This window comes from Rhinichthys klamathensis, unplaced genomic scaffold (genome assembly GCF_029890125.1).
Source record: "Rhinichthys klamathensis goyatoka isolate OS25496 unplaced genomic scaffold, OSU_Roscu_1.1 h1tg000338l_1, whole genome shotgun sequence".
Taxonomy (NCBI): Eukaryota; Metazoa; Chordata; class Actinopteri; order Cypriniformes; family Leuciscidae; genus Rhinichthys; species Rhinichthys klamathensis.
This window is the reverse complement of record NW_026606852.1, coordinates 1,931,172-1,950,210: the sequence shown is the minus strand read 5'-3', so window position 1 is coordinate 1,950,210 and position 19,039 is coordinate 1,931,172. Positions and strand designations below refer to the sequence as shown.

Below are 19,039 nucleotides of genomic sequence, written 5' to 3'. Positions count from 1 at the left end.
ACAAATCTAATTCTTAAAAAAGAGAATAAAAATGTATTTATCCTGCCATCAAAAATATCCATTGTATTGCAATAGCAGATGATTTCTCTCCTTCCATTATGTCAGCACTTTTTGAACTGTAATTAATGATCATGAACGTGTTGTATTTTAGGTCAGAGATTACGTTAAAGACGAAGTAGATTGATAAGGAAAGTGTGTTTGTTTTTAACCCACTGCTTTATGTTTTAAAAGTATAATGTGATATTTTACAGGACCGAATAACACACTCATACACATTTATATTTTGATACAATATTGTTTGGATATATGTAATGTTCTGTTAAAAAAAATGTTTTTACACTATGTAATCAGTTTTCCAAGATAAATAAATATGAGATAATAATTTATCTGAATAAATCTTCTGTCATCTTTAATAAAGCTATATTTAAATGTGTTTTATAGTAGCTTTGGTTTTAATTTTAGTAGTCATTTTCACTTATTTTAAATGCATTTGTTTGTATATTATGTTATTGGGTAATGTCTGTCGTATTTCACCCCAAAATTACACAATTTAGTACATTTTGCCCTGAAATTTATAAGATCGATCCTATTGTCTTCCAACAGGTCTGTTTCTGTGTTTTGTCATCTCTTTTAACTTCTACATGTAGCTGTTCCAGAGTCTCTGCCGTCATCACAATGCCCCCGTGAGGTCTCGCACCGCTCCGGCTTTAACCAGCTCCTTCAGTAAGATGGTCTCAGCGCTGACATCGTGAACCACCTGTGCCCTCATGGCGTCCATGCGGAGAGACCCATAGTAATGCAGCAGAGCTCCAGGGTTCTGAAGGTCGTATCCAAATCCAGCTAAACTCACCTCATCACACACCTGCAGGGCCAGAACTATTGCCGTTATACCCAGGGTCGGCACCATCTAACAAACAAAATATAAAACGGACTTCAGTTAACAATGCTAGCGGCAGAACATTTAGTAGGAGTCTCATGTGTCAAGGAAACATTTAATTTAATTAGTAAAGAATTTATAATGTAACAAAATATTTATGTCAAATAATGTTGTTCTTTTGAACATACTATTCGATAAAGAATACTGAAAGCCCTGAGCACCAAATCAGAATGTTAAGAATAATTTCTGTAGGATCATGTGACACTGAAGACTGGAGTAATGATGCTGAAAATTTAGCTTTGCCATCACAGGAATAAATTACATTTTAAAATGTATTAAAATAGAAAACAATTATTTTGAATTGAAATACATGTTCACAATATTACTGTTTTAAATGTATGTTTGATCAAATAAATTCAGGTGAGCATCATTTCTTTCAAAAATTAAAAAAGATATCTTACAGACCCCAAACTTTTAAACAGTAGTGTGCGTGTATAATATATATATATATATTCAGGAATGTCCCTCCTGAAAACATGCATATATATATATATATATATATGTATTCCTATATATATATATATATATATATATATATATATATATATATATATATATATATATATATATATATAGGAATACATATATATATATATATATATGCATGTTTTAGGAGTAACAATCTATTTAGTAACCTTCTGAATTCAAAGCCTGGAGAAGTAATAGTTTTGAGTTTGCACAATTGAAAAAGTATCTCAGTTCTGACCTTTTTCTGTTGCTCTGAATAGGTTTGTAGCACTTGTCCTGTCCTGTACATGATTTCAGGATTCAGGATGCGAACATTTTCTGGTTGAAGAGGTATCGTGTCTATTACATGCTTCCAGAACCACCATTTAGACCACCAACTCTTCAAAAAGACAGGGACAGACATTGATTCCTTGGACCACTCTGTTCATGTAAACAATTAGGCCATATTTCTATTTTTTTTAAATTATTTTAAGGCCATTTCTGTTATCTTTAGGCTATAGCACACCTAAGAGATGACAAAAACATTTAAAATTCACAGTCCCTCTGTTTCACAGAAATTGATGACTCCATCTGCTCTCAAAGGCACAAATCTTTGTCCAACAAAATGCTCTCTAAAATGAGAATGTCCCTCCTGAAAACCTTCTAACATTACTCACCAAAGGTTCCTTGGTTATTACAGAGATGAGCCATGCTATATCCAAGCTCTTGAACGCAACCAAAGCCACCATTTCAGTATTCTCGTATTCATGTGACAGGGAAGGAGCCCCTTCTGGATAAATGAGCCGAATGGTAGTTCTAGAGCCAGCGTCTCTCTCAAATCCAAATACTGGAGCATTGTTCACTCTGTAAGTATGAAGATTAAAATATTAATATCGATACAATTAGTTCAGGCAAGTTAATATGCCTCATTGACACCGTAACACCTCACCCATATGTGTTTATTAAAGGAACACTCCGACTTTTTGGGACTTTAGCCTATTCACCTTATCCCTATGGACTTATAGTTAGATAAGTCCATACATACCTTTTTCATCTCTGTGCGTGCTATAAGTCTGTTTGACGCACCCACCGCTAGCCTAGCTTAGCACAAAGACTGGATGTAAATGGTTGCAGCTAGCATACTAATCCAAATAAGTGACAAAATAACGCAAACATTTTCCTATTTACATGTTGTGATTTGTATAGTCACAGAGTGTACATAAAACAAAGTCACATGAGACACAGACATATTTTAACCGTATAAATACCAGAGCCGGACAGTAACGGAGTACATTTACTCGAGTACAGTACTTAAGTACAATTTTGAGGGATCTGTACTTTACTCGAGTATCATTTTTGGGGAGTACTCATGACTTTACTCAAGTACATTTGAGAGGCAAATATTGTACTCTTTACTCCAATACATTTCTATCCATAACCGTGAGTACCCGAGTAAAAAAAAAAAAAAGTGGGCAAAAAGAAGAAAAATCTCAGAAACCCTCAATTTGTTGTTTCCCTCTCAAACGTGATTGGATTGTGCAGGCGCCACTGATTGGGACAGCCTATCAGCAATCACTTTCAGCTTTCCGCCAAAGTCAACTCCATGGTCAGATTTTATATTACACATTAATGGAAGCCAAGCATTTGGTTTGATGTTCTTGAGTATGTGGTGTGTTTAACACAGTCAGGTTCAAATGTGGCAGTGGCGTAGCCACGAGGGATTTCTGATTTCTTAAAAAAAAACTTTAGGAGGCAAAATATATTTTTACTGATTATGTGAATTACACTGCGCAAACCAAAGTAGGCTACTACCCAGCGAATGAAGAAGGGTTGGCGCTCAGTCTCCACAGTACATAAAATATTAATTTTGTTTTATTTTATTTTATTTTATAAAGGTAGCCTACTTGCCTCTCACAGATATGTCTACTTTTAAACAGAAAAATTCAAAACGAAAGAAAACAGACTGCTCTCTGCTTATGTAATCCGTATGAAATGTGCATTTCTCTCTGGCGCGTTCACTACTGAAGATCGCGAGTCAGCATAGTCAACTTCATCTAGCCGACACTGACAAAGAAAACACTTGTTTATTAACAAGAGTTTATTAATAAACAATAAAAATATCTCCTTATATATATATATTTTACATATTCATAATCATTCCTTTTGCCGGTTCTTTGTGACAGCTTTTAGGTGCTTTATTGGCAGCGCCACCCTTACATGTGGTGTGTGTGTGTGTGTTGTCCCCGCATTTAAAGATGGGACCCCCAAAAAATGTAATTAAATTAAATAAAGCAACATGGTAAAAAGATGAAAATGACTTGATTTTACTTTCAATTCCTTTTACATTCTCCAAGGTATTAACATTAACATTTTTCATAACTCCATGCAGGACGTTTCTGTGCATAAATGTAAGCACTGTGGCAGTAGTAATGCAATATTTAGAAAATCTACTCTTGTACTCTTGATACTCAAGTACTTTTAAAAACAAGTACTTTTACTTAAGTAGACATCTGAATGTAGTACTTTTACTTGTACTTGAGTAAAATTTAACAAGGGGTATCTGTACTTTTACTCAAGTAACAAAGCTCTGTACTCTGTCCGCCTCTGATAAATACTGGGAATATACTGTATTCTCTGAAGGCGAAGCACTGCTACTTGGGCGGAGTGATAACCGCAGCACCTGAGACGCGCTCTCTGCTCCTCAAACTGGGTGCGTCAAACAGACTTATAGCACGCACGGAGATGAAAAAGGTATGTATGGACTTATCTAACTCTGGGGGATAAGGTGAATAGGCTAAAGTCCCAAAAAGTCGGAGTGTTCCTTTAATGAACTAACCTGATGATAATATTGTATTGGTCTATATGAGGTCCAAGATTTTTGCCACGTAAAACACCTCCGCTTCCGACCACCACGCATCTCCTGCAGGTCTCTGTGCCAGTAGGTACACCAGTATAAGGCAAAGCTTTCAGGGCCTGTGCCACCATCTCCTCACTACCCTGCAGACCCAGAGGAGGAGGCAGTGCCCAGTCCTGCGTGCTGTTCTCCAGGAACACCGGGATCTTCAGCAGCCCAGCAGGAGTAGGCAGCGTCATCACCCTCTCCACACTCCAGCCACTGCGACATGACCGAGACAGCAGAGCCGCTGACTGATTCAGCAGAGCCTGAGGTGTGTGTAAACAAGCCTTCAGACACCTGACCACTACATGCGTGTAAAATAATACTCATTGCAGTAGCAAAGATGCATATCGGTTTGTACTCGTTGTTCCTTCTACCAGTAATTATTTTTAAAGTGTTTTTTAAGTCTCTTATGCTTTCTCGTTTGATTAAAACGAGTTATTAAAACGAGTTATATTGTGAATATATTATTACAATTTAAAATAACTGTTTTCTGTGTGAATGTTTCGAAACATAGGGGGATTAATTGATTAAAAACTGATAGTAAAGACTTTATGTTAAATCTATTTCAAATAAATGCTGTTCTTTTGAGCTTTCTATTCATCAAATAATACAATTATGTCATGGTTTGCATGAAAATATTAAGCAGCACAATTCACAAACAAAATCAGAATTTTAGAATGAAGGGTTTGATGGATCACGTGACATGAAGACTGAAAATACAGCATGCCATCAATAGAATTAATTACATTTTAAAAGTATTTTAATATTGCACAACATTTACTATGTATTTTTGATCAAATAAATCCCTTGATGAACATTAAAGACTTCTTTCAAAAAACCTTTTGAACTTTTAGTGTAGATTTATTTATGACAAAAATTTGTGATTTATGTATTTATTGATTGATTCATAATTTACTGAAATATTAACCCTAAAATAAGCATTTTAATATAAATTATTATAATTATTTTACATTAATGTACATGGGGTACCTTGACAATTAATATCAAGGGGTTTATTTATTTTTATTTATTTTATTGTAGAGAGAATTTTTTTTGGGGGGGGGGTTGAATATATGTGAACTCCATTTATTTGAATCATCTTAAGCCTGCAGTAAACTCACAGTTGAATAGGCCTGGTTTCACAGACAGGGCTTAGATTAAGCCAAGTTTAGGCCTTAGTTAAATTTGGACATTTAAGTAGCTTTTATAAATGTGCCTTAGAAAAACACATTACTGGTGTGCATCTAGAGACAAAACAATGGCACTGACATATTCTAAGATGCGTCAGTGCAAGTTGCTTTCAGTTAAAACCGCTCAAACATGCGTTTTAGTCTGGGACTTAAGCCTTATCTGTGAAACCAGGGGCAAGTAAAGTCACAGATCCTACAAATTGGCGGACATCTCATTAGCTTCATACGGTGAAACAGTGAATTACAGTACCAGAGTTTCAGCAGAACTGTCATTAGTCCAGGTGGGCTCTGGCGTTGGCAGATAAGCAGGAACCAGAAGTGCAGAGTAACAGCTCAACAACAGAACAAAGCTTAAAATGAAGTTGTTCCTCCTGAAATCATAAAACAGCAGACTTATGGTGTTTTAAAAGCTCACGCTAGGTGTGCTTCATTGGTTTGAATGGAATGCGTCTCTAAATCTCCAGTGAAGCATGTTTCCGTGGTGTCACAGTGCTTATCTCGGTCAAACCCACCGGCTGAGGAACAATTCCCTGGACTCTGCCCTGTGTTGTTGGGTGGTTGGGCTCTCCAGGCTGCTGGCTTCCGGTAACAGAGGAACGTTGTCTTCGTCATTATCATTAACACTCAAGTGTTTCAGGGTCACCATTTTTTCCTGTCGGTTCCCAACTACGCCTGTTAGTTATGAAATACTAATTAAAACTTTACTTGCATGTTCTTTAGAGTCAATGTTCCACAGCCTTCATTCACAGCACATTTGAATACTTTATGCCTTTGTAAATGTTGTTTCTTACCTCTTATTTCAGGTGCTGTCTTTTTCTTCCAGGTGTAGAGATAGAAACATGTCTGTGTTGTATTGAATTTGAGCTGCGCTTTTGTCCCTTACATCCGCTGCCGTGTCGTGAGTGTTTTGTCTCAGTCTGATCCCTCCTCACAGTTAATCATTCACCTGTCTGAGAGGCTTCGCATTGTATATCTACTGTTTAAACAGCCACACACTGCCATTTTTGCAAATGTTTGATATCATACCTAACATTAGCATTTCAAAAGTCCTTTAGACAGCATGTACAGCTGTTGCTGAAAGCAGAAACATAATCTTAATAACTAAACATAAGTACAATGGCCCTCATTTATCATTCTTGCGTAGAAACAAGCGTATATTTTGGCGTAAGATTATGCTTACACTCCTCTCACCGCCTGATTTATGAAGCTGTGCGTACCTTTGAAATCCAGGTGTACGCAATACCTGCCCTTGATAAATCCCGCGGCTGAAAACGTTCGTCATTAGAATAACACGCCCCTATATATTCAAGTCTCCGCTTCCCCCACGCCCTCATTTTACGCCATGGACACACGGAAGACGGCAAAGAAGAGAAACTTCTCTGACGTGGAGCCGAAATGACCAATCACAATGCAATATTTTACAGCACGTCTTTTGAATTAGCATTCAATTTCGAATCACGTTACATGTATTATTGGGGTGTACAATAGTGATGATGATGATGATGTGATGTGGAGTACCATTCATTCACATTAATAATTGCATGACAATTTGTAATATTCTTCTTAGTATGATTTGTATTATTAATGACGGTTATTGTTATTTAGAAGAAGAATGTCATTATTATTATTTGTATTATTATTATTATTTAAAAGACGAAGAATGTATTTTTATTATTTTGTCAGTCTGAATTATTTTTTGGTCATTGAAAGCCTTTCGTTTATACCGAACCCAGTGCGCACCTGCCGGGCCAAACCCTGAAACGTCAGGGTAAAGCGCACAGGCTCGCAACTGAAGGAATACATTTGCTTACAAATCAAATGCTTTGGTAAAGTCACACAAATTAAACATTGTAGTCCATGTTGCACAAAAATAAACACTGAAGTTTATAATTACTATGTTGTTGTTGTTTTTTTGTTTTACAGTGGGTCATAATATATCATATCTTTTAGTTTGTCAGTGCGTTTTGTGGTGCTAGGAATTGTTTTTCTGCGCATTTCCGCACTAACTCAAAACGTGCGTACACCACCTCCTGAGCTGGCGTAGGATTTGAGCGTGCCGTACGCCAACGTCCATATTGATAAATCTCAAAGTCACCGTGGTTTTGGGTGTACGCCAGGTGTACGCTGGAAATTTGGTGTACGCACTTTTGATAAATGAGGGCCAATGACTTTATTGGCTTTTCTTTCTCAGAGTTAAAGCATGACTTTTCTGCTCAATCTTAGTTTTTTAGTTGTTTGTTACAAGGGTATTTATGTCAAAGAAATCTGAATGAACTTGATAAAGGTTTGCATTGAGAGAGTTGGAAATGGAATCAGTGTTGGTGAAGCATGTATGTGTTTGTTTTAGCTATTTCTATTTTTGTATAATTAATCTCTCTAAATTAACATATCGATACACACACAAACACACTCTACTACACCAAGTCAAGGGTCAGTTATATTTTTAGGTGTTCAAGCACGAAGTGCTGAAAACCTATTGTAATTGCTATTTGAAAAAAAAAAAAAAACCTAAAACGCATCGTGCAGCCCAAACCGTAAGGCCTAGAGACTTGAAACCTGGCCAGGGGGTAGGGCCTCAGTTTGGGGAGAACCTATCAGAGTATGACCCCGATTGGCCCATAGGTGGCGCTACAGCAACCAAAAGTACTAAATTGCTCATAACTCCTAGACCACTGTGTTCCTTGGCTCAGGACGGACAAGATGTATATCTCGGATTCTCGATTTGAGCAAAAAAAATTTGTTATGGACAATTTTGTCCAAAACCTACTTTTGCGAACTAGTCCCTGGTTTTTTGCCTGATCGGAACCAGACCAGTCTAGGACAATTCTATGGACTCTCTAGATCAATAATTATCAAAAAAAAAGTTGAACTTTGCCCTTTGGTTCACTGTAACAGGGTCGTTTAGAAAAGGGGGCGTGTCAAAATACACTCAAAAGCCTATAAATCATAAATAAAAACTCAGAACGTCACAAAAATTGATGAGCACATGTGTCATAACATGGTGAAGAAGCATGCAGAGTTTCATGGAGATCGGACCATAGGTGGCGCTATAACTGTCAAAAAGGTCCCCTATTATTAGGTGTTCAAGCACGAAGTGCTGAAAACCTATTGTAATTGCTATTTGAAAAAAAAAAAAAAAAACTAAAACGCATCGTGCAGCCCAAACCGTAAGGCCTAGAGACTTGAAACCTGGCCAGGGGGTAGGGCCTCAGTTTGGGGAGAACCTATCAGAGTATGACCCCGATTGGCCCATAGGTGGCGCTACAGCAACCAAAAGTACTAAATTGCTCATAACTCCTAGACCGTTTGACCTAGAATCAAGATTTGTACACCACTGTGTTCCTTGGCTCAGGACGGACAAGATGTATATTTTGGATTCTCGATTTGAGCAAAAAAAAAATTGTTATGGATAATTTTGTCCAAAACCTACTTTTGCGAACTAGTCCCTGGTTTTTTGCCTGATCGGAACCAGACCAGTCTAGGACAATTCTATGGACTCTCTAGATCAATAATTATCAAAAAAAAAGTTGAACTTTGCCCTTTGGTTCACTGTAACAGGGTCGTTTAGAAAAGGGGGCGTGTCAAAATACACTCAAAAGCCTATAAATCATAAATAAAAACTCAGAACGTCACAAAAATTGATGAGCACATGTGTCATAACATGGTGAAGAAGCATGCAGAGTTTCATGGAGATCGGACCATAGGTGGCGCTATAACTGTCAAAAAGGTCGCCTATTATTAGGTGTTCAAGCACGAAGTGCTGAAAACCTATTGTAATTGCTATTTGAAAAAAAAAAACCCTAAAACGCATCGTGCAGCCCCAACCGTAAGGCCTAGAGACTTGAAACCTGGCCAGGGGGTAGGGCCTCAGTTTGGGGAGAACCTATCAGAGTATGACCCCGATTGGCCCATAGGTGGCGCTACAGCAACCAAAAGTACTAAATTGCTCATAACTCCTAGACCGTTTGACCTAGAATCAAGACACACCACTGTGTGTGTACACCACTGTGTTCCTTGGCTCAGGACGGACAAGATGTATATCTCGGATTCTCGATTTGAGCAAAAAAATGTGTTATGGACAATTTTGTCCAAAACCTACTTTTGCGAACTAGTTTTAAATGTTTTTGAAGTCTCCTCATTTGATCAAAAATAAATACCGTAATATTGTGAATATTATTACAATAACTGTTTTCTATTTGAATGTTTCAAAATGTAATTTATACCTGTGATGGCAAAGCTGAATATTTAACAGTCATTACTTCAGTCTTCAGTGTCACATGATCCTTCAGAAATCATTCTAATATGCTGATTCGCTGCTCATGAAACATTTATTATTATTATTATCATCAATGTTGAAAACAGTTGCTGCTTAATATTTTTGTGGAAGCTGTGATGCATTTTTGGGGATTCTTTGATGGAAAAAAAAAGTTCAAAGGAACAGCATTTATTTAAAATAGAAATCTTTTGTAACAATGTAAAAGTGTTTTTAAAGTCCCCATTAAAATCAAAATTGAAGTTTACTTGGGTTTTAGTATCAACATGTTAGCCTTACTGTTATCTATAAGCTAAGCTCCAAAACAATGACAAAATTTGCATTCAGAAGATATACGCATTTAAAACTGATTGTCTCTCAATGATTTTGCCCCCTTCATTATAAATAGACGCTGAAGCTGCAGCTAAAATTGGTCACATTTACACATTTTCTACATGGTGAATGGCACATAGTGCACTATATAGGGGATAGGGAAGGATTCAGACAATGTAAATATGCTTTCCATTGGGGCGAATAAAGTCTGGTTTCTGCACAGAATTCTATATTGTAAAGTGATATGGAGGAGAAATGGTTAGAGATTAGGAGGAAACTGCAGCTTGACTGAGCTCAACGGCTCTGGCCGAGCTGTCTGTAATATAAACTAAACCCTATTGGCTATTTTATAAAAGGGGAGGAGCTGTTCGATGTGTCCCGCCCTGTCTTCCTGTTTCAGTGGAAATTACGTCAACACATTGAATAATGCTGCAAGTTTCAAGGCACTTCAGTAGGCCTTTAATTTCACTTTTCATAAATTTAATGCATCCCCCAAGTGTTAATTTATTTCAAAAAGAAAAATTAAAAACGTACTGCCCCCCAAAAAACAATATCTGGGACAAAAAAAAACCCCAATCAGGATCTCAGTTAAGCTGACAGCAGTAAACGGCATTTAAACATGAGTAAAGAAAACATTATAAATGGCAGCATTTCTTGAAATTATTGTCATAACAAAAAAGACGTAAAAGTGCAGGCATCCGATTAGATTATTAGATTAAATATTAATTATTTGCAGCAGTAAATCTTTATTTGCTTTATACTAAAAAAAAAAAACTAAAAAAAACACTGCTACTGCTTAAAGTATATAAAAAAGCCTGGGGAAAGTACTGGGGAATTACTAAATTCAGTAAACTTAGCAGAATTGTTGTTTTTAATTAGTTAAGCAGATATTTGAACAGTTATGGTCAAGTTTTAGTTCTTTTCCAATACATATTTCAATCATATTTAAGTTAGGGGTGACTCCTGACATTTAACGACTGCTCAGGTGAAGGACTTGAACAGCATGACTGCATTATGAAATCAAACAAACCATTAGAAGTATGTACACATGATTGCTGTTGCTCAATGTTTGGTTCAGTTGTTTTATTTGTCAAATGATGATGGTTTTATTGAAAATTTCAACTTGATCTCACCTTTACAACCATTTACATCTGTTCTTCCTTCAAACACAAACTGCATATCACAAACACTTAATCATAACTAGACATTTGTGTGCATTCGTGCGAATGTACAACCAACAGGATGTTCCAGAATGCCGTCCCGTGATTGGACGTTGTGTGTTAACAGGCGTTCTTTGAAACTAGGAGGCATTCATGAGGTATCGCTTGACACTAATGAACCACTTATAAATAACATAATCTCCAAAACAGGGTGTTTATTGGGTCGTGATTCTTGTAAAACTGGACTCAGAGTGTGGCAGAGGGCAGGCCTCTCGAGGTGGATGGCACCGAACAAACGGTGAGCTCATGTTGTGTGTTTGTGTGTGATCCAGCTCCTGTCCACAGCTGTCACACCGGGCCTGACATGGCTTTACATTCCTGCTGTGAGCTATAAGACCAGTTCAGATCTCAGTCCAGCAGGTCTGCTCTTAACGGCAGGAATTTTACACGATTATTTGTGAAAGTTTGCGACTTGAAAACACTCTGGGTGAAGTTCTTGTTATACTTTTTTTCCCCTTATAATGGACGAGAGCATCCTGTGGTTGATAGAAGAGCAGCCCTTGATAAACGGGAGAAGGTACAGTCTAATGAAATGAATTAATTTCTCATTTTGATCATTTTCTGTGTATTTTATTTGTATTAAGTCTGGGAAGTACCTGTCTGAGAAAGTTTGTTTGTCTTCTATTGAAATTGTTTAGATGCGTCAAGCTCGGGCACAGAAGTTGGGGGTTTTTTGGAGTTGCAAACATTCAGGTGAGTGGGGAACAAAATCTCAGCAGAGATCAAAATTTGGACAGTTAATGAAAAGATGAAAATTGTACCAGATAAACTTGATAGGCCTACTTGAAGCATAATTGATATCTCCAATAAAGTTGGGAATGAAGCGACATGAAAGTCGATTAAAAACAAATATTTTCTTCCCTTTTGTGAGGTATATACGAGTGGAACGACTTCTTGAACAATAAAAAATGAAAGGCTGGACTTGATTTTGTCCATCGGGAATTGATTAGATGGTTGTGGTTTGCTATTGGTCGATCTCCTTTGAGTGACAGGTTGTCCCGCCCTCACATCAGTAAACACATCATCAGAGAAGAGCTGCAAGAGGGAGGGAGAAGTTATTTTGATGAAAGGTTACGAGGAGGATTTACTGCAATATTAAGAAATGAGAATTATCTATTTTGACCTTGATCAAACTCACCTGCCTCAAACTCAAAGCCACCATATATGGCTTTTTATATATATGCATCCTTCGAAGGCCGATTGTGTCACCGTGGCGTGACGAAGGCTGTCCCGATTTGAAGGGTCCTTAAATGCGTCCTTTCCCATGAAATAAAGGATACAACAAATGAATCCTTCGCTGCCTTGCCTACCTCAGAATTTATTGTGAGCCAGTGGCGGCAGGATTTTTTTTTGCAGAGAAATGGCCTAATTACACTTTCAAACGTAAGTATTGGGTTTCAACTTGCTCAAATATCTAATGATACAAATGTAAAAAAAAAAAAAAAAAAAAAAAAAAAACCTTTAAAGCAGTTCAAATGTTGACACATCTTAGTAAGATGCGATTTATATAAAGTTGATGTTTTTTATATACAGAGATGAAACATAGTGAATATATTATTTAGACAGTTTGTGAACCGTTTTGTTTTCAGACAGTTTAATATAACTTTGAAAAAAAGTCTAGGACAAACGTTACAGCCACTCTTTAACGGCAGCTGTCACAGTTTCTAGGCGACAAGAACAATCCTCTGTAGGCTAGACCGTCCCATTTAACAACGCTCAGTCCGACCTTCACAGCCTTCGAAGGATGCAGCTTCTGAATTGGGTCAACTAAGAAACAAAGTGCATTAGTATTTTTGAGAGATATTTCCCAGAACCAGATGGAACCAGCGGGTCAGGGTTTTGGCTGGTTGGCTTTAGCAGCCCCGGGTGGTGGATGCCATAACTACAATATTGTGTCATTTTTTTTGAAGGAGTAAAACCTATTTATAACTTTTTTTTATTACTTGCAGTTGCTCTAAAAAAGAGGCACTGGCTGTAAATGCTGTAAAAAAGAGGCATTGGCTGTAAATGCTGTAAAAAATAAAGTACAATCATGTTAAACCTCCACCAGTGCACACTCATATACATTCACAGAAAGCTGTGCTAATAATATCAAAATTTGGCAACTCGTATCAGTTTGACAAGATTTTCACAATCCTGTCAATTAAAAACCATATGAGCCAATTTTAAGAATACTCTGTGCTGTGCAGACCAGGATCAGTCAGTGATGAAGAGAAGTGAATTTTTCATACAGGCAGAGGAACGTGTGAGTGAGGCGTATGATCGTTGATCTGGGGGGTGCAGAGAATATTATTGAGCTGTGTATGAAGAATAAGAAGAACAAGAACAAGGCCACCACTTCCAAAGGCCTAATGGATGTTCCCATGGTGAGGGAAACCCATCTGTCTTTGCATGTGCATTTGAGTTGCATATAAGTAGCTATTATTTAAGTATTAGTCTTTTTGCTTTTTTTTTGAGTGTTTAATCATTGAAATTTGTCTCTGGTGTTTGTCAGGGACTTATTGAACCAGAGGAGTTTTTGAAAGCAGCAGCTCAGGGAAAGATGGAAGTAGTTGAGAAGTTTCTGGAAGATGGAGGAGATCCAAACACCTGTGATGAGGTGCTGTATGTCTGAAATGACATGCTCTCTCCAGTGTTATTTTAGTATCAGTGAGATACTATTATAGTTTTTTATTAGCTTTCATTTTAATTTAAGTCAAAGCTTTAGTGCTACAACGATACATAAAATGCATTACCATTCTGATACAACGACTTGTAGACGAGCCTGTATGAATGAGTGGAGGCGGAGCTCATTTGCATATTCATGATTCCGCATATACTACTTGAAGCAAGGGTTTAGAGTTACTTTCAAGCTATTTTAACCCTTTAAGTGTCACCCCCCTTTTTTTGAATATACATGAAAATGCACATTTCAAACTTAAATGGTTGTAATTCAAGAATGCTTTGGAATATATACGTAAGATTGGTCTCGTTTTAAAGACGACATTTGGCAGATTTTTGTAGAAGTGAAAGAAAAAAAGAAAAAAGTTATAGAAGTTTGAGTTTATGAAAATGTACAATGTAAAAAATTTAATTATTCATATTTTATAGAAAATATATATTTTCAAAACCTGGGCGACTCTAAAACTGCAAAAAAATCTAAGTAAAAAATCTGAACAAGTTGTGTTTCAAATTTTAGGTTGATATCTCAAAAAATGAGCTTTCAGTAAGATTTTGTTTGTGCGCAGTACCAAACTTTTTCACTAGATGACAACCAGACTCCATTACTGCCCATATAAGGGCGCCTCCATTTCCAAATGTGTTTTGAGTGATATGAACCATTATTTCCACAATTTTCATACAATTTATGAAGTAGACATCCTATTCACAAGTAATATGAGAAGTTTGGCAGATTTTGATATGAATTCAACCTCTAAGAAACACAAAAAGAACAAGTATGTGCGTTATAACTTCCTGCCACAGCACAAATGGTGAATCTATATTTTTTTTCTTTATATTTAAAAAAAATTCAGACCTTTTTTTCTAAAATAAGTGAATGGATGCTATCTTTTGAACTCTTGACATGAAAACAAACTGAGGTTTCTACCCTTCTTTCATGATTTTTCATGTTCATCACTATTTCAAAATAAAGGTCTAAACACGCCTTAGGAGTATGAAAATATTCTTGTTGCAAATTGATGAATTATGGCTCCTCTGTAATTCATTAGAGTAGATGAATTAAAGATTGTAAGCTTTCAAATGATATATAGTTTGTCAAGATTAGTTTAGGTTTAGTATAGGATATTACTGTTTTAAAAATTGAATGGATTTGGGCCCGCCGGTGACACTTAAGGGATAAAGGCATGAATTCATTTTTTTCACAGGAAAAAACTTTGAAATATGTAATTTTGGAGATCAAAGATGAGTTTTAAGGGATAAAATGTGTGGCCTAATGGTTAGAGAGTCGGACTTGTAACCCTAATTGCGGGTTCGAGTCTCATTCGGCAGGAAATGTAGGTGGGGGGAGTGAATGAACAGTGCTCTCTTCCACTTTCATTACCCACAACTGAGATGCCCTTGAGCAGGGCACCTAACCCCCAATCGCTCCCCTGGCGCCGCAGCAAAAATGCCTGCCCACTGCTCCGGGTGTGTGTTCACAGTGTGTGTGTGTGTGTCACTTGGATGGATAAAATGCAGAGCACAAATTCCAAGTATGGTACACTATACTTGGCTACATGTCACTCAACTATTGACTATAAAACGGGTGATTCCCCAGAGGTTGGAGATTTAGCGTGATCCATGTCAACCTTTCTCGCTCATTGTGACACCCTACCTCTCCCACGCCATATACACGTCAAAGTAGTCTGAGCAACTTTTTCAAAATGTTGTATTGGCAACTAGCTAAAACAAATGTTTCAGTTAACATTTATTTTGATGCAAGTAACACATTTTTATTTTATGATTTTAGTTTTAGTTCTCTGACTCTATGATGACTCCGTTGCTCACACGACTGTTTGTCTTAGTTCAGAAAAACAGCACTCCATCGGGCTGCTCTGGAAAATCATGCTAAAATAGTGGAAAAATTGCTGGACAAAGAAGCTGATATCAACTTTAAAGACAGGGTGAGATCATTCTAGATGTTTATTAAGTCAATTCATTGTTACAATGGTGTTGTGATAGTGTTGATTTGCTCTTGTTGTCCATGGTTTAGCTGGATTGCAGGGCTATACGCTTGCAGAGGTGGAAGTCTCTCAGCACTGAACGTTCTTCAGGACAGGGGAGCTGATATCAACGCCAGAGACAAAGTAATAATGTTTTACTGGAAGACAAAAATACTGTACAGTATAACAAAATAAGCTGTCGCAAGTATGCATAATATGGTCAAATCGTATTACCCCCTCCCATACAGCTGCTTAGCTCACCTTTACATGTGGCCACACGGACCGGTCACAGCGACGTGGTCCAACATCTTATAGCCAGTGGAATCAATATCAATGCCAAAGATTGGGTAACAGATGAATAATTCATGAGGAAAACACAAAAATGATATGGATCATGCAAATTAAAAAAGTCAGTTTAAACATTTAATTTCTCTTTTAAAGGAAGGAGACACATCTCTACATGATGCGGTCAGATTAAATCGATATAAAATTGTAAAACATACTGGCTGGAGCTGATATGCAGATCAAGAATGCTGTAAGAGCATGCTGGATGAGAAGAAAAAAAAAATATATATATATATATATAATAAATAAAACCAAAGAAATTGCAAGATACTCTGATATTGACGATTTATGTTCCTTTTGTAAAAGTGGGAAAGAGGTGTTGACTCATTTGTTTTTTGAATGCAAAATTATCCAAAATTTCTGGAAGGAATTGGCAGAATTTATCTTTAATTTAGTAAAAATTAAATACTATTACTTTAAAGGATATTATTGTATATTATGAAAACAATGTTAACAACGGTCTTGAATACATTGTTAATTTATATTGTTGGCAAAATTTTATATCCATAAGCAAAAATATTTAAATTCATCCCCAACTTAAAAAGTGAAACTAATATATTTTATAGACTCATTACATGCAAAGTGAGAAATTTCAAGCCTTTATTTGTTATAATTTTTATGATTATGGCTTACAGCTTATGAAAACCCCAAATTCAAATTTAGAATATTGTGAAAAGGTTTTCATAGCTGTAAGCCATAATCATCAAAATTCTAACATGTATAGTATGCAACATTTTAAAATGTATTTCTTTGGTTTTATTATTAATGCAATATTTAAAGGGGATTAACCAATCAGTCTTCCAATTAATATGATCAATAATAGAGTTCCAAAAAATTCCTCTAGGTGCTATTTTATTTTGTATTTGAAATATTGTACAAATATGTTTATTATAGCATTTTTTGTCAATCAATTAAATGCCATTTATTTTGGATTTATCATTAATGTGAGTTAAATTGAATATGACTTTTGATAAGATGAATCAGAGTAGGGGAAATAGCTTTAATTAAATTGTTTAAAATGCGCAGGAAAATTATGGATTTGCATACATTGTTCGTAATCGTATGTTAAAATATTTCCATAATTATCAAACCTGATTCATAAGATGATTAATATCCCTGTTAAACCAATTCCTTAAAAAATAAGGATTTATTGGTCACGTTGTAACCAACAGTTTTATAACACTTTGGTCTTTTTTAATCTAGAGAAGTTTAAACTTTGACATCCATGCTCTTGTTTTCCTCATAGTAATGACAGTGACGCAAATTGTACGCAAACCGGAAATTGTAATGCGTGCGCACGAGAAGCGTATTGCGTGCGCACGTGAAAGTATCACGTGCGCACGAGAAACTATCGCGTGCGCACGCGATACTCTTTATTTTTTTATTTTTTGCAAAGGTCCCTTTAGGGGCTCCGTATAGTTCTCCCAAAAATTGAAAAAGAACATTCTGTCATTATTTTCTCACCCTCATGTTGCTCCAAACCTGTATGAATTTCCTCCTTCTGTTGAGCACAAAAGAAGATATTTTGAAGATTGTCGATAACCAAACAGTTGTGGGGCACCATTGACTTCCATAGTATTTTTTTCCTACTATGGAAGTCAATGGGGACCAGAAACTGAATGAATAAGTACTTTATTGTATTCATTTATATAAAGAAAATGAGGCTTATAATTATTTTTATTTTAAAAGGCATCGCATTACCTTGATCAAATAGATGATCAAATCACTGCGAATTAGATCAAATCACTAATTCGCAATTAATCGCATCTAACAAAAGCTTATATATATATATTGTATATGTATACTGTATGTATGCATGTGTGTGTGTGTGTAGATGCGATTAATCTCGATTTGACAGCACTATATATATATACACTCACCGGCCACTTTATTAGGTACCCCATGCTAGTAACGGGTTGGACCCCCTTTTGCCTTCAGAACTGCCTCAATTCTTCGTGGCATAGATTCAACAAGGTGCTGGAAGCATTCCTCAGGGAGTTTGGTCCATATTGACATGATGGCATCACACAGTTGCCGCAGATTTGTCGGCTGCACATCCATGATGCGAATCTCCCGTTCCACCACATCCCAAAGATGCTCTATTGGGTTGAGATCTGGTGACTGTGGAGGCCATTTTAGTACAGTGAACTCATTGTCATGTTCAAGAAACCAATTTGAAATGATTAGAGCTTTGTGACATGGTGGAAGTAGCCATCAGAGGATGGGTACATGGTGGCCATAAAGGGATGGACATGGTCAGAAACAATGCTCAGGTAGGCCGTGGCATTTAAACGATGCCCAATTGGCACTGAGGGGCCTAAAGTGTGCCAGGAAAACATCCCCCACACCATTACACCACCACCACCAGCCTGCACAGTGGTAACAAGGCATGATGGTTCCATGTTCTCATTCTGTTTACGCCAAATTCTGACTCTAACATCTGAATGTCTCAACAGAAATCGAGACTCATCAGACCAGGCAACATTTTTCCAGTCTTCAACTGTTCAATTTTGGTGAGCTCTTGCAAATTGTAGCCTCTTTTTCCTATTTGTAGTGGAGATGAGTGGTACCCGGTGGAGTCTTCTGCTGTTGTAGCCCATCCGCCTCAAGGTTGTGCGTGTTGTGGCTTCACAAATGCTTTGCTGCATACCTCGGATGTAACGAGTGGTTATTTCAGTCACTGTTGCCCTTCTATCAGCTCGAACCAGTCTGGCCATTCTCCTCTGACCTCTGGCATCAACAAGGCATTTCCGCCCACAGAACTGCCGCTCACTGG

General features: G+C 36.9%; 2 protein-coding genes across 3 annotated transcripts; one reads left to right on the top strand and one right to left on the bottom strand.

The window, feature by feature from the left end:
• Positions 1-322: 322 nt before the first annotated feature.
• On the bottom strand, positions 323-6,385 carry st3gal7 (ST3 beta-galactoside alpha-2,3-sialyltransferase 7). Of its 2 annotated transcripts, none has more exons than XM_056272447.1 (7): positions 6,265-6,385; positions 5,986-6,162; positions 5,724-5,844; positions 4,221-4,546; positions 2,062-2,248; positions 1,644-1,784; positions 323-907 (listed from the first exon to the last, which is right to left on the bottom strand). In XM_056272447.1, exons 2-7 carry the CDS (start codon positions 6,117-6,119, stop codon positions 671-673), a joined length of 1,146 nt encoding a protein of 381 aa, XP_056128422.1. In that variant the 5' UTR covers positions 6,120-6,162; positions 6,265-6,385; the 3' UTR covers positions 323-670. The 2 variants fall into 2 exon arrangements, with proteins under 2 accessions (XP_056128422.1, XP_056128420.1); XM_056272445.1 differs by having other exon boundaries at positions 5,986-6,145.
• A 7,151-nt stretch (positions 6,386-13,536) lies between these two features.
• On the top strand, positions 13,537-16,602 carry ankrd2 (ankyrin repeat domain 2 (stretch responsive muscle)). The gene is given in 9 exon segments (XM_056272480.1): positions 13,537-13,644; positions 13,773-13,877; positions 15,781-15,879; positions 15,969-15,985; positions 15,987-16,062; positions 16,167-16,265; positions 16,360-16,415; positions 16,417-16,453; positions 16,570-16,602. Coding segments are annotated over 9 exon segments (630 nt in total).
• The last annotated feature ends 2,437 nt before the right edge of the window (positions 16,603-19,039 follow it).